This window comes from Carassius gibelio, chromosome B19 (genome assembly GCF_023724105.1).
Source record: "Carassius gibelio isolate Cgi1373 ecotype wild population from Czech Republic chromosome B19, carGib1.2-hapl.c, whole genome shotgun sequence".
Classification (NCBI taxonomy): domain Eukaryota; kingdom Metazoa; phylum Chordata; class Actinopteri; order Cypriniformes; family Cyprinidae; genus Carassius; species Carassius gibelio.
Window position 1 is genome coordinate 22,242,917 of NC_068414.1, and position 13,154 is coordinate 22,256,070.

A 13,154-nucleotide genomic window follows, 5' to 3' on the forward strand; every position below is an offset into this window, starting at 1 on the left:
TTATTGTGTGGGCTGCCAGCCAAAGGGTAACATATGTGTGATAAAACAGGGAGAAAATGAAATGTTCGAGCTTGTAATTCACATGATAAATCAAGGCTTAATCGGTGGAATATTTCAGCTATTCAGTAAAATCACATCACTCGGCAAAGGGCCACTAAAGTTTCTGAGTGAAATTTTTGTCACCATTTTTGTCCATTTCAAATCACATCAGAAAAGCATTTATGTTTAATAAGAATGAAGGAAATAATCAAAAAGTTTAAAATAAAGTATCAGCTAGGGTTAGGGTATGTGTTGGCAGGGCTTTTTTTACAATAAGGTTGCATCTATTAAATGATCTGAATTCAAATTAAAATGTACAGTCAATAAGTTATTGCATAGGCTTCTGTTTTATTATGTATTACAATACTGAGGATCAGATGATTGCCACTATTTGCAATAAGTAGCCTAGTATAAATAGCAGAAAATCTTAATATTTTAACAGTGTAAACAGCATCCATCGCTATTTGCGCTTAGCCTCTATCACTCTTTACACAGTGCAAATAGCCGTTGTCTTTCAGAAAATTCTAATGTATTGATCTAATGTGTTAGATAGATATCCAAATAAATCGCTGAAGTCAAAATTGCAAAAAATAAAAATAAATAAATGAATAAAATGTCCCAGATTACCCGAATTCGCCCTATGTTAACTACCGTTATCTGATCATGGTACATTGTAACAGGCGTTTGTACATACGAACTGTAGCCTACATTCGAGTTCTACGTGAGTCGTCTAATGCGCATGCGCAGATCAACACTTTTCAGAATGGCACTGCGCGTCTTGAGATTTAATTTGGCTTTGAATCGCAGTTTACTTAAGACAACTGTTGTCTGCAACAAACGGCACTTGTCAGAAAAAGCGTCCTCCAATTCGAAAGCATCCGTTTCTACCGAAAATATCGATCATGTTCTCTACACAGAGGAACATTTTGCATTAAAAGCATCTTTGAGAAAGGTAGATATGGCCGCGTGCTACTGCATTGTATCTTTAATCAATTGTATAATTCTCTGTAGAGATAAATGTCGATTAAGTTTCTTGCTACCTGATTATTACACTCAAACGAATGTGCAGGTCGGATCTTTTTCAGCAACTAAATGTAGGTAAGAGGTCACTTAACGTTACTGTAGCTTCCACTGCTAAGTTAGTTGCAACTGGTCGGTTGAATGAATTGCTTGGGATTTTATTGTCTGTGTCTGACATAATTAAACGATTTTATGACGGATTTTCTGATATAAAGATACATTTTCACGATTAAACGTTGAATTGTGAAGATTAACCGATTTGTTTTGATGCTTCCTGGAAGCTCAGCTTGTCACGTGACGCTCAAATTGAGTATGGCCCGTCAACTCCATACTAAAAGTTTTTTCACACCAAAATTTTAGAAAACAAATATTTATCTTCCCCAGAAACTTTACTATTGATTATTACAGGTCTTTCTATTTCTTTTTTTCTTTTCTTTTTTTTCTTTTTAAATCTCACATTTTATTTATTTATAGCTAATTTTTTGAGTTCGCAAGGTCAAGGCTTTTCTCCAAAGGGTGAAAAAAAGTATTTTCCATTAAACCTTATTACCTTCTTTAAGGTATCATGTGATAAATGGTAACATGAATTGTATTTGAATTAATAAGATTTAAATGATTGGAAGTCATTAGAATTATACCTTTATATCAACTGTGTAGACTAGGAAGGGTTACAGGACTTGGGAAGGAAGTTGCTTTCTCCGATTCCAAGTGGCTTCAAGTGTGTCGGAATAGACTAGTATGAGAAAGGATATAAGTGGAAAACAGAAAAAGCAATGGATAATGAAAACAATGCCATAGAGTGAAGCTCAGGGACAGAGTTTATTAAAAGAACTCACCAGAGACAGTGACATGATGAAAACAAGGTAGAAAAGTCCTTGAATTAGAAGCATGCGATGTTATTATGCATCTAAATAAAAGGAAAGACTGGTGTGAAATTTAACAGTGGAATATATCTACAAACTTGGTTTTATTTTTCAGTTTTTACTCATGCTAAAAGTATTTTACAATAAAATGCACTTTTACACAAGGTCATCTCATGACTCAAGAAGAAATTCTTCACACAATATTAATCTTATGTAATGCTTAAGTCACGCCAGTTATGTTCAGATTGAAAGAAAGGGAGTATGATTTAAAACATCTAAATGTTTTATGCACAAGTAGAGTAACCACTTACAGGAAACATCACCTGCTGTTATTCAGTTCAGTTCAATGGTCAGGTCTTCTGGGTGTATAAAGTGTTGAAAAACCATACGTCAGAGTTCTGGACTCAACTAAACAATTCTCTGCTCGAACCGACAAGAGAATTGTGCAATGTTTACCAAACTTTATAATAAGTGAGGAACCTTGTACTAAAAAGCGCTATACAAATAAACTTGAATTGAAGGTTCGAACAGGGGCGGACCACACTTCCTTTCTTACCGTATTATCCAGTCATGTCTTCTGGGTTCTAAGTAAACCTATACAAAATATGTTGCTTCCGTTATATGTTCTCTGCCAGTTTTTCCCGCCAATTCTTTCTGCTGAAAAAAAAAAAAGTTCACGCAGAGTTTGTTAGCGTGCTGTTGACCCCGGCTTCCTTTCGATTTGAAACGCTATTTGTCCTGTGAATACTGCTTTTGAGTCAGGACGTTTATGTTGGCCAGTGAAGCAGCACGTCTGCATGTTTTTGGGGAAATGTGGTGCTCATCCCTCTATTTTTCTAACTTTCACAGCTCAAACTGAAACAGGGTTTTTACTCCGTTTGCACCCATTAAAAATATCAAGCAGAAAATATAAGCTCAAGAGGACACATTTCCATAGCTGAAAAATGTATGGCCTTAATTGAATTAAACTTATTGGCTCATCAACTTATTTTTGTTGCTCACATAATGCATTATTGGGAAAAGAATGCAATTCCTTTTTTGCTTCATTTGTTTAAGTAGATTCTAATGAATTGCCTTACTTTCATTTGACTACCCCAATGCAACATTATAGTGTTCTTGTGATCAGACACTAAAACAGTACAATGAGTATTAAGGTTGGCTGACTTTTAATTGCATTTGTTTTAGAGATTTCTACTCCATCTGTTTTCAACTTAATAGTTTAGCCCAAAATACTCAACCTTAGGAATTTTTTTTTCTTTCTTTTGGTAAATGTCACTCGCCTGTCAGGAATATATTTTTTGGCTGTGTTTGTATGGTTCAAATGTCCATGTTGCTGCAGACACTTAGTCCTACTATATTTCACAATGGTTATTACAACAGAAAGGCGTCTTGAAGTGACTCAATAGGAAGTTGAGTGTCTGGTCCCGCTGTCAAGGAAGTAACCTATTGTAGTGCTGTTACACTATATATATATATCTTGAAAGGTGTATTTTTATTTTTGGCCTTTTGTTGCTGTTAGGGTGGGAAGTGATGAGTAGAAGGGTTTGGACCATGAAATGATGTGAACCGGATTCAAATCGTAATTACTCTTTGTGAGCTAATTGCTAGGCAACATGTCTGTTAGAAATTAAATAATAAACTCCGTGTTTTGATATCTAGTTACTTTGAAAAGCTTTTGTATTTCAATGCTGATTATAGGAATTCCAGACTCCAGTGAATTAATCCTTAGTTTTTGATGGATCATTCATGTGAACATTTAGACTGTTTCCTAGTTTCTGGCATGGTTTTTAGATTATGTCGTGTGTGTCTTCGCAGATGTTTCCTCCAGTAAAGAAATTTCTCACAAAATTTTGCTTCAATAGAATAAGCGCTTAAGAGCAAACAAGGCGTTAATGCCCAACTTCCCTGAAATCTATACATTTTTAGATTTGGTTACAGTATTCAGATAAAGCATTCTGATCTATGTTTGAATGCATTACAGATCATTGATAAAGAGATCAACCCTTATGTCGATAAATGGGAGGAAGAAGGACTATTTCCCGCTCATAAGATCTTCAAAATCCTGGGTAATGCGGGATTTCTAGGAGTCAACAAACCTGTGGGTAAGTAAATGTTCAGATTGTACTTCAGATTTACCAAGCATACAAAATACCCATTCTTCTTGAACACTTCTATATACAAAATAGTCATAATTTAGTTTTTCAAACCAGTTTCCATTTAGAGTTAAACCAAAAGTTTAGCCTTAACCATAACCATAAATCTTCAACCACTCTTTCCTAAAACTGAGTCCTTCCAAAGAATGTTATATATAGGTGATACAAAACCAGTTTGGGGGTTCACGTGTTCAGATTTTGATGCCAGAACACAATTTCAGCAGCAGCGTTCTGTGCAACTTAAAGTATGTTTTCATTTCGTACCAAACTTTGTCTGTTTTGTTCTGTTGCACAAGATCAGGGAAAAATTGATGTGACCCGTTGAAAGCAGCAGGTTGAAAAATACATTTGTAAGAAATATTGCTCTTTCACAGAAAAATATGCGTTTAATGCACAAACTGGAACATTTTGATTTTCCAAATAATGACAGACTCACAGTTCAAAGAAACTTTTTTTCAGAAAAGTAAAGAAAAGGAAGATTGTAGGGTGCCCTTAAGAGTCTTATTATTATTCTTTTATGGGAGTGCAGATGGATTCATGACAAAATAACAACATGGCTCCAAGAAGCAATTACAAGAACAGTGGAAAACACCTTGTAACACAAAATAGATTTCAGGCCATACACATATCAAAATGTCAGTACACAACTTTTTACCATACGGTTCAGAGCATTGCTATAAACCTCAATACATGAGAAGAATAAAGAACAACCAAAAGGAAATACAATTGGTGCCTGCGCAAGTGCAATGTAAAATTCAAATAGAAGTATCCCCCCCCTGTTTTTAACACCTTTCTATGCATTTGTATTAATGTACAACATATTATTGTGGTGTGTTTGTGATCAAGATCTCAACAAATATACAATCCAACAATCTAGGATTGTAAGCGCTTGTGCAAACAATCATTCCTAAATAGCATGCAGGTTATATCCACATAATTTGTTACAATTTGTCTTATTTTTTATGAGATGGTAAATTAATGTTAAGAATACCATGCAGTATAATTGCTAGGTGGATGGAGGCTCTGAGCGAAGGAGCTTCGTAAATTTGTGGGTCAGGATAGCAGCACTTGCATTAAGAAATGCTGACACTGTGACACTTCTGCATTAGCAGGCTGGATTTACAGCATCTTCTTAGAGAGAAGATTAGCACTCGAAGCGTTGCCTCACCACATTTGATATGTGCAGCACAGATACACCAGCAAGTCTCTAAACAATAACGTAAAATCTGTTCAGGTGAATTGTGACTTGACTGCTGTAGGCTAGAGCTGAGCATTTCCTGTAGACTCTCTATTTTTCATCTCTTGTCTGTGCACTCACTCTCAAGATTTGGAGTTTTCTAGCTATTTTTATTTCTAAATCCACCATCATGAGTGACTATAAAGTTTACATTTTTGCATTTATAGAAACCAGCACCATTTTTTGTTGAATGTAAGCATTTTTCATTTAAAAAATTTTGACTACAAAAAAGTTATTGAACACTTCCATGGTAATGGGATACTTAAAGTATACAGTATAGTTCAATGAACACACATTACTTAGCAGCAGGGCTCGTTGTTGTATTATTTGGGATACGTTGTCACAATGCAACTTGCTTTTTTGAATATATCTATTATTATAAGCAATTTTAAACCGTAAAACAAAATGTAAACTATTCTTGTTTACAGAAATGTGTTTTTTGTTTTTTTTTGGCCATTTTATTTTGGAAGACAGATTTTTTTTTTTTTTTTTTTTTTATTGTTAATTTGTTAATTGTCAGTTGTTTGTCATCTGTATACAGTTGAGGTCAGAAGTTTACATCCCCCTTTCAGTGGTGAAAACTTTTTGAATTTGAAGATCAGGGTAAAATTAACTCATTTCGTCTTCAGGGAATCTTCTATAGCTTCTAGTACTAGTACTAAATAAATAAAATATATATATATATATATATATACATTTAGGCAAAATAAGAAAAATGTCCAAATCTGTTCTGCTCTTAATGCATGGTTTTTCTTCTTGGAGCAACAGTGAGAGTTTGAACCTTCTGTAATAGTTGCATGTGAGTCCCTCAGTTGTATTCGGTGTGAAAAGATGGGTCTCAAAATCATACTGCTGGAATGGGTTCAAATACACAAAAATGCTGGAAAATCAAAGAATTTGTGGGAACTGAAGGATTTTTCTGAAGATCAGCAGGCAGTTTAACTGTTTAGGCCTCAGCTATTCTCAGCCTCAGACATCACGCCCACGTACTGTTGGCTAAACATCTGATGCATATGGTAGACAAAAGTGGAAATACTTCAGGAGTGTCGAAGTCATCATCGTTGGTTGGTTGAATTATACAGGATTTCCAGGAGACGTGTGTGTCGTGTGCTTTAACGTTCTGCCTGGAAACAAAAATGCTGTGGCGCCAAGCCCCCTCATGATAGAAGAAAGCCGTTGAGTTTACAACGGTGACAACGAGCGCTTATCTAAACGCTAGATATTCAAAAGTATGTCAAATATTTTAAGTTTGCGGCATAAAATCTTTAAAATATGTCCAAGAGTTTTACTCGCCAGTCTGTTATTGTGGCGACATTTCCACACCCCAAAACATGACGGTGAACGATGCAAACTGTGATTGGTTGTTTGACATGTCGGTCAAACGGCCTCATGGGCGGGCCTTAGCCAATGAAAACTGCCATAGAGTCTGAAGGTCTGGCTATGCAAGACTAATGAACAACTACTTTATAACTAAGAAAAAAATAAGTCAGGTAAGAATCAAGGTGATGTAAACTTTTAGATGGGGTTATTTTATAAATGTAACTATTAATGTCTCTTGTGGTCTATATGTAAACTTTTTAATTTATGTGAAATATCTTATTCAGGTCAGTACTAAATAAACGAAAGCATGCATTTTGTATGATTCCTCTTATTTTGGTAAAATAATTAACATTCTGCAGATTCTGAAAGGGGGATGTCAACTGTATCATCTGTATCACCCTCAATGATACAATGCTAAAGGATCCTTGGTTTGCAGTGATTGAAGGTATTTTGAATCTTTGTTTTAGAGTTTTGCTAGTTCCCATAACAACTTCTAACTTGTGAAATCGCTGCTTTCAAAACCTGGCTCAAAGAGATCCATCTTACAGAACTGGCATAAATCCAGATTCTGTTTTTCCAACCCTGGCAAACTCAGATAAGATGGTAAGACGCCATTCTTATCCGAACTGACCAGTCTTTTGACATTTACTCCCACAATATGTGGGTGTACATGGCCTCGTTTCTTTTGAAATATCTCTCATTTCACATCTGTGTGTTGATTAAATGTACTGCGCAAGGTTACTCCACCGCTCTCCACCAAAAAAACGTTTAAGTTTACATGCACACAGCGAATGGAAATGTTGACCACCTTCCAGTAGCTGTCCTTCGTAAAGCACAGATCCTTAAACATTAAACATCCTTTTTCCATTTTGTTCCAACTGTGTGTCCTAGTATTGCATACTATAAAAAACCCATATAAGACTGTTACACAATATTTGCATTGTAATGTGGAAATCTTTCACAGTGTTTCACATACCAGTCAAATGTTGTTCTCCTTAAGGTTAATTAAGTTAGTTTGTGGTAAGGATAAAGAAACCTTCAATTTAGATGTATCTCAGATTGTCTGTTTGGATACTAAATTGTTCGTCTCTATACAGCTGTTTCTTTGCAGCTGTATCTGTTTCCTCTGCTCTCTGGCTTCTCTTTTCCTTATTTTGCCACACCAAACGTTGTCCACAACTATTGTGGGACCTTATGACATGGGGGAAGTGTGCGTGTGAGTTCACCAGTCACTAAAGGGCTTGCTTTTTAGCATTATTGTTGCCCTTATTGCTTACACAGAATAGAATAATTTCTGTAATGTCATGATATTTGTTTCCTGAAGGAAAAAGTGAAATTAAATGGAACTTGAAATGACACGAATAAATGCATAACAAGGAAAATATCGTGTAATGTAATGCTTTTATTAGTCAAAATGCAAGACATTGTAGTATGTTATAATGAAGACTAAATGGATGCAGGGGTGTGAAAAGGGCATGTTAAGTTTTAGATTACTGCATGGCAAAAATATGTAGACCAGTCTTACAGTACATGATCCATATTTGTCTTCAGTACTGAAGTAAGCACGTTCAGATTAATGATGCAGAAGGCCTGATGGAAATGATCTAAATTACACCTGCTTTGTGATCAAAATGTTCATGTTTTTGTCTAAATAATTACATGCTCATAAAAAAAAAGAAGAAGAGATGAAGCATCCATGTGATCTGCTCATTGGACATTCACTTACCTCTTTCTTCACTGTGTTTAGAGTATGGAGGTCTGGGGTTGGACTTTAGCTATAGTGTGGCTGTTGCAGAAGAACTGGGAAACATCAACTGTGGAGGAATTCCCATGGCTATCGGCGTGCAGAGTGACATGGCTACACCTGCACTGGCGAGGTATTTCTCCTGCTTAACCTTTGAGTAGTATTAAGTAAACTGCTAACTATTCTTTCAAATTAGTAACAGAAACATTAGACATTATTCCATCATAATTTCCAGATGTGTGCTACATTGCTCTTCACATTGCACGTGTGAGGGACATTGCTTTACTGTATTAATAAAAAATGGTATTTTGCACTTTAAGATTAGTTGTTGGTAAGAAAATATCAATACATTGAAATAATAATTAAAAGAGATGGTAAAAAATCATGATAATTACTTTTGGTTCATTCGTCACGTTTGTAAAGAAAGGTGAAGTTGGGTGCAGTATCTTGTGGCCTTCCTTACATAAAGAAAATTAGCACATTATTCATAATTTATACAGCAGAAAATGTAAAAGTAGTATCTTATTACTTATAACTTTTTTGACCAGTCTCACTGGCTTCTTCATCAGTTGGCCTTGTCATTAAATGCCCTTTGTCTCACAATATTCATCTCTCACTTTGAAATTACTTTCACTTGTTTTCCAGTAAAAAAAATAAAAAATAAAAAAAATGAATTTCCTTGAGAAATAACTTGATTTAAAGTAGTCAACCCATTTGTGAGAAGTTATATATATTATATTTCTGCTAAATAAAAATGAATTGGGTTTGGGAAAAATAGGGTAAGAAAAAGAAACTTAATTTAAGATATATGAGATATATACTCTTATTTTTAAACTAAATGTAATATTATTTATTTACTTGCAAATTTCAGTTTTTATTGATTTATTTTTAATAGGGAAAAGCCTAACTAACTGATTAACAAAATTATTTTATTAGTTGTAGAATGATGCAGGTAGACTCAGAATGAGTTATTTCTTCACCATGTTTTGATAAGCTCTTAAAACAAATTAAATCACCTATCACTTATTATAAATAAATACTGTAGTCGTCAGGAGAGTTCCTTTTCCTGTTTTCAGTCTGCAGCGGGTTATACGCTGTCAATGAGGGGAAATTAGTGCACTGTTCTCACACATTTTTTTCTGTGCATATTCTTTTAGGCTATTTGGATTCAGAAAATCAGGGATTTTGATTAGTCTTTGTGATTCTGCAACCTTGGAACAGTTTCTGAAATTGCATTTGCTGCTAGTAAAATGTTAGTGTCTTCTGTAGCCCATGCTGTCTCACAAGCTTTTGCTACAAAACTCAAAAAATAACTGTGAGGATGTGACCGTGACCTCTGTGCTGTTGTAGGTTTGGTTCTGCAGAGCTCAAGAGAGAGTTCTTGCAGCCCACTATAATGGGTGACATGGTGGTCTGCCTCGGGGTGAGCGAAACAGGGGCCGGCTCTGATGTAGCAAGTAAGTATTTTGCTGGAGATAATGTATCTAATAGGAAAGACATGCTCTCTTTATATGACCATGGGGGTGTTCTAAACAAGATATAAATATACACCAGATGCAAATCTAAAATTAATGAAGATATCAAAGCATTTCAGGCCAGGGAGATTAAAAGACTTGCCTACATGGGAATACCACACAAGGGGATGCAGATCCATTTTTCATAAATGTATTAAAATTTTTATTTGAAGTAAAGCTGGTATAAGTCACAGATTATTAATGAGATGTTTTGAGGAGGATTTAAAGTACTGTATTTTATATTTAAACCAAGTATGATCTAAAGCAGCGATTCTCAACCTTTTTTGGCTTGAGGGCCCTTTTTTGTCCAAGAGAAAATCCCCCAATGTCCTTTAATATTTCTGCTGTAATTATGGCAAAGCTGGTTGTTTTCAACTTTTTTTTATTAACAGAAACTGTGAGAGTTGCTATAGTAAAAGTTAACCACAAGTCATTTTGTGATTCTATAACTGTGTAACAGAAACTATTAAAAATAATTTTCAGTAATTGAAACAAAATTAGTTAAGTAAGTTAAAGTTCTGAAACTAAATAAAGAGATCAAAGCTATATATAGATATATATAGCTATATGAATATAACAAAGCAAAACAAAAACGAATAAAGAAAATGATACAACTTAACCTAAAACAAAAACTGAAATATATATTTAAAAAAAAAAGCTAATTTCAAATACTAACAAATAATATAATAGTATATAATCATTAGTAAAATAACATATTTAAGCATAAATAGTCAGGTATATGAATTTATTTATGTGGGGGGAAAAACTAAACTTAATTTAAGATAAAACATTATGCAGTTTTGCTTCACCTGAGTCACCTGATGTTTCAAATTTTGATATTTTAGTAAAAAATAGTTTACAAAATACTTCCTTTAATGTAAACTGAAAATATAAAAATAGAAACTAACTTAAAATATTAAAATACTGTAATAGTATATAAATAAAATAACACTTCAGGAAGTTTCAATAACTAGTTCTTTAATAAAAACTATATTTACTGTTGGGGGGGGGGTATGTTTTTAGCATTTTATTTAGATAAAATGTTATTTATAATAATAATAATATTTATATGAATAATAATCTATGCATCTAAATAATTTCCTCTGCCTCCTGGCTGAGAACCACTGATCTAATGAATGTAATTTGGGAATAAATACCATCTCCTTCAGGCATCAAGACTAAAGCTGTGCGCAAAGGAGATGAATTTGTCATTAATGGAGGAAAGATGTGGACTACTAATGGCACTCAGGCAGACTGGATGTGCCTCCTGGCCAACACCAGCGATGGCCCTCCACACAAGAACAAATCCCTAATCTGCTTACCTATGAATCTGCCAGGTAAGACATAATGCAAAAGGACAGAACTTTTGGAAAAGGAGAATTTTTACTGCCAAAGAAGACATGCTAATGTTTTACCGTACATCCACAGGCGTTCACATCGCACGTAAGATTGACAAAATAGGCATGTGGTCATCGGATACAGCAGAGGTGTTTTTCGATGACGTGCGTGTGCCCTGCAAAAATGTCATAGGGCAGGAGGGAATGGGCTTCACGTACCAGATGCTTCAATTCCAAGAGGAGCGACTCTGGGGGGTGGCCAATAGTAAGTTATGCTTTCCAACTCCCACACGTTCCACCGCACGAACACGACGTCAGTGTGTTAATGTCAGTACTGCCAGTGTGTTTACAAGCCAGGTCAGATCCTCTCAAGCCCAACTGTGTTTATCAGTGAGTCAAACTTGTGTTTTCGCTTTAAACATCAAGGAAGAAAAAGGTCTGGCATGTTCTGGAGGATCTTTTGACATCACCAGCAAACATTTCCGCGTTCCTTTAATCCAGCTATTTCCTCAATCACCTAATTTGCTGAAAAACACATCTGAACTTTTGCCTTGTTTTTGAAGTTCTGACGACCATGGAGAAAGTTGTCCAAGAGACCATTAATTACACCAGACAGAGGAAGGTCTTCAATCAGCCCATTCTGTACCACCAGGTCGTTCACTTCAGGCTGGCTGAGCTGCAGACAGAAATCGAGCTGTTGCGCTCCCTTTTGCATCGCGCCACAGGTGAGTCCAACCGTTTCCTCAATTATTCCAGAATGATTTTATAAGCCAAGGCAGATATGCAATTTCATGGGTTTGGGTCTACGGGGCCACCAATTTCCGAATTAATAATGGAAAGAAATGGTGTGAACACTGGCTTGCAATCAGTCCATTTTCATTCTTCCTCCCTCAGGTTGTGAAATTAAAAATTGGAGCTGAACCTCAGCGTGTATGCCTGAAAATGAATACCTCTGAATTCGTTTTTTTCCCTCTGTGCACTTTCATTAGCTTTGTACATTAAGGGAAACGATGTGACAAAGCTGGCGTCAATGGCCAAGCTGAAGGCAGGACGACTGGCCCGAGAGCTCGGTGACAGCTGCCTCCAGTACTGGGGTGGCATGGGCTTCACCAGTGACGTCCTAGTCAGCAGGTTCTACAGGTCAGTTTCGCTCATCTGAATGAGGTGAACATGCATGGGCTCTCATAGCTGCAGTGACATCTAGTGATATTTAAAAGCAACTGGGTACGATTGCATGTGTATACTCATGTGAATGAGCGTTAAGAGCCAGGTCAAGTGTGAATGCAGTGAATCCAATTTCCAAGTGATTTATATAAGTGTAAAATATTGGATACAAATATATCTGATCTGTTTTGTTTTTTTTATTCTTAACAGGGACTCCAGGTTAATGTCCATTGGTGCAGGAGCTGACGAGGTGATGCTGTCAATCATATGCAAGTACATGGACACTCTTCCCAAGAAGTGACATCACCAATATGAGTTCAGTTTGAAAACAAAGTGCCCTTAAAAGGAAAATCTGACACTTAATATAAATGAAATACAGTTATATCAATTATAAAAGCCATTAACAACCTTAAGATGGATGAGTTGTACCTTGCAGTGAAAAATAAAATAAAAAGGTATTTTACTTGATGAAGAACTTTATATGTAGTTATATGTAATTTATGTACATTTAGATTATAGTTTCATATGAATGTTTGTTGTTATGGATGAAAAAAAATAAAGATGTCATAATTCTTCAGTAGCTTGTTGTACGATTCCTGAGAAGCATAAATTAGATATATGAAAACAGGATTCAAATTTGTAATAATTCTCAGAAAAATTACATCTATTTACAAATTAGTTGCTAAAAGGACTGAAATTAACCATGCATTATTTTAACCATAAAGAGCAAAAGAGATTGGAAAAGAACTTAAAAATGACTTGA

The 13,154-nt window shown here is 35.3% G+C and overlaps 1 protein-coding gene across 1 annotated transcript; it reads left to right on the forward strand.

The window, feature by feature from the left end:
• Positions 1–117: 117 nt before the first annotated feature.
• Positions 118–12,971, forward strand: zgc:85777 (uncharacterized protein LOC405871 homolog). The gene is made up of 9 exons (XM_052584787.1): positions 118–991; positions 3,904–4,024; positions 8,380–8,509; positions 9,727–9,833; positions 11,060–11,227; positions 11,319–11,492; positions 11,791–11,952; positions 12,217–12,367; positions 12,602–12,971. The coding sequence occupies exons 1-9, from the start codon at positions 773–775 to the stop codon at positions 12,690–12,692; spliced, it is 1,323 nt and encodes a 440-aa protein (XP_052440747.1). The 5' UTR covers positions 118–772; the 3' UTR covers positions 12,693–12,971.
• Positions 12,972–13,154: the final 183 nt, after the last annotated feature.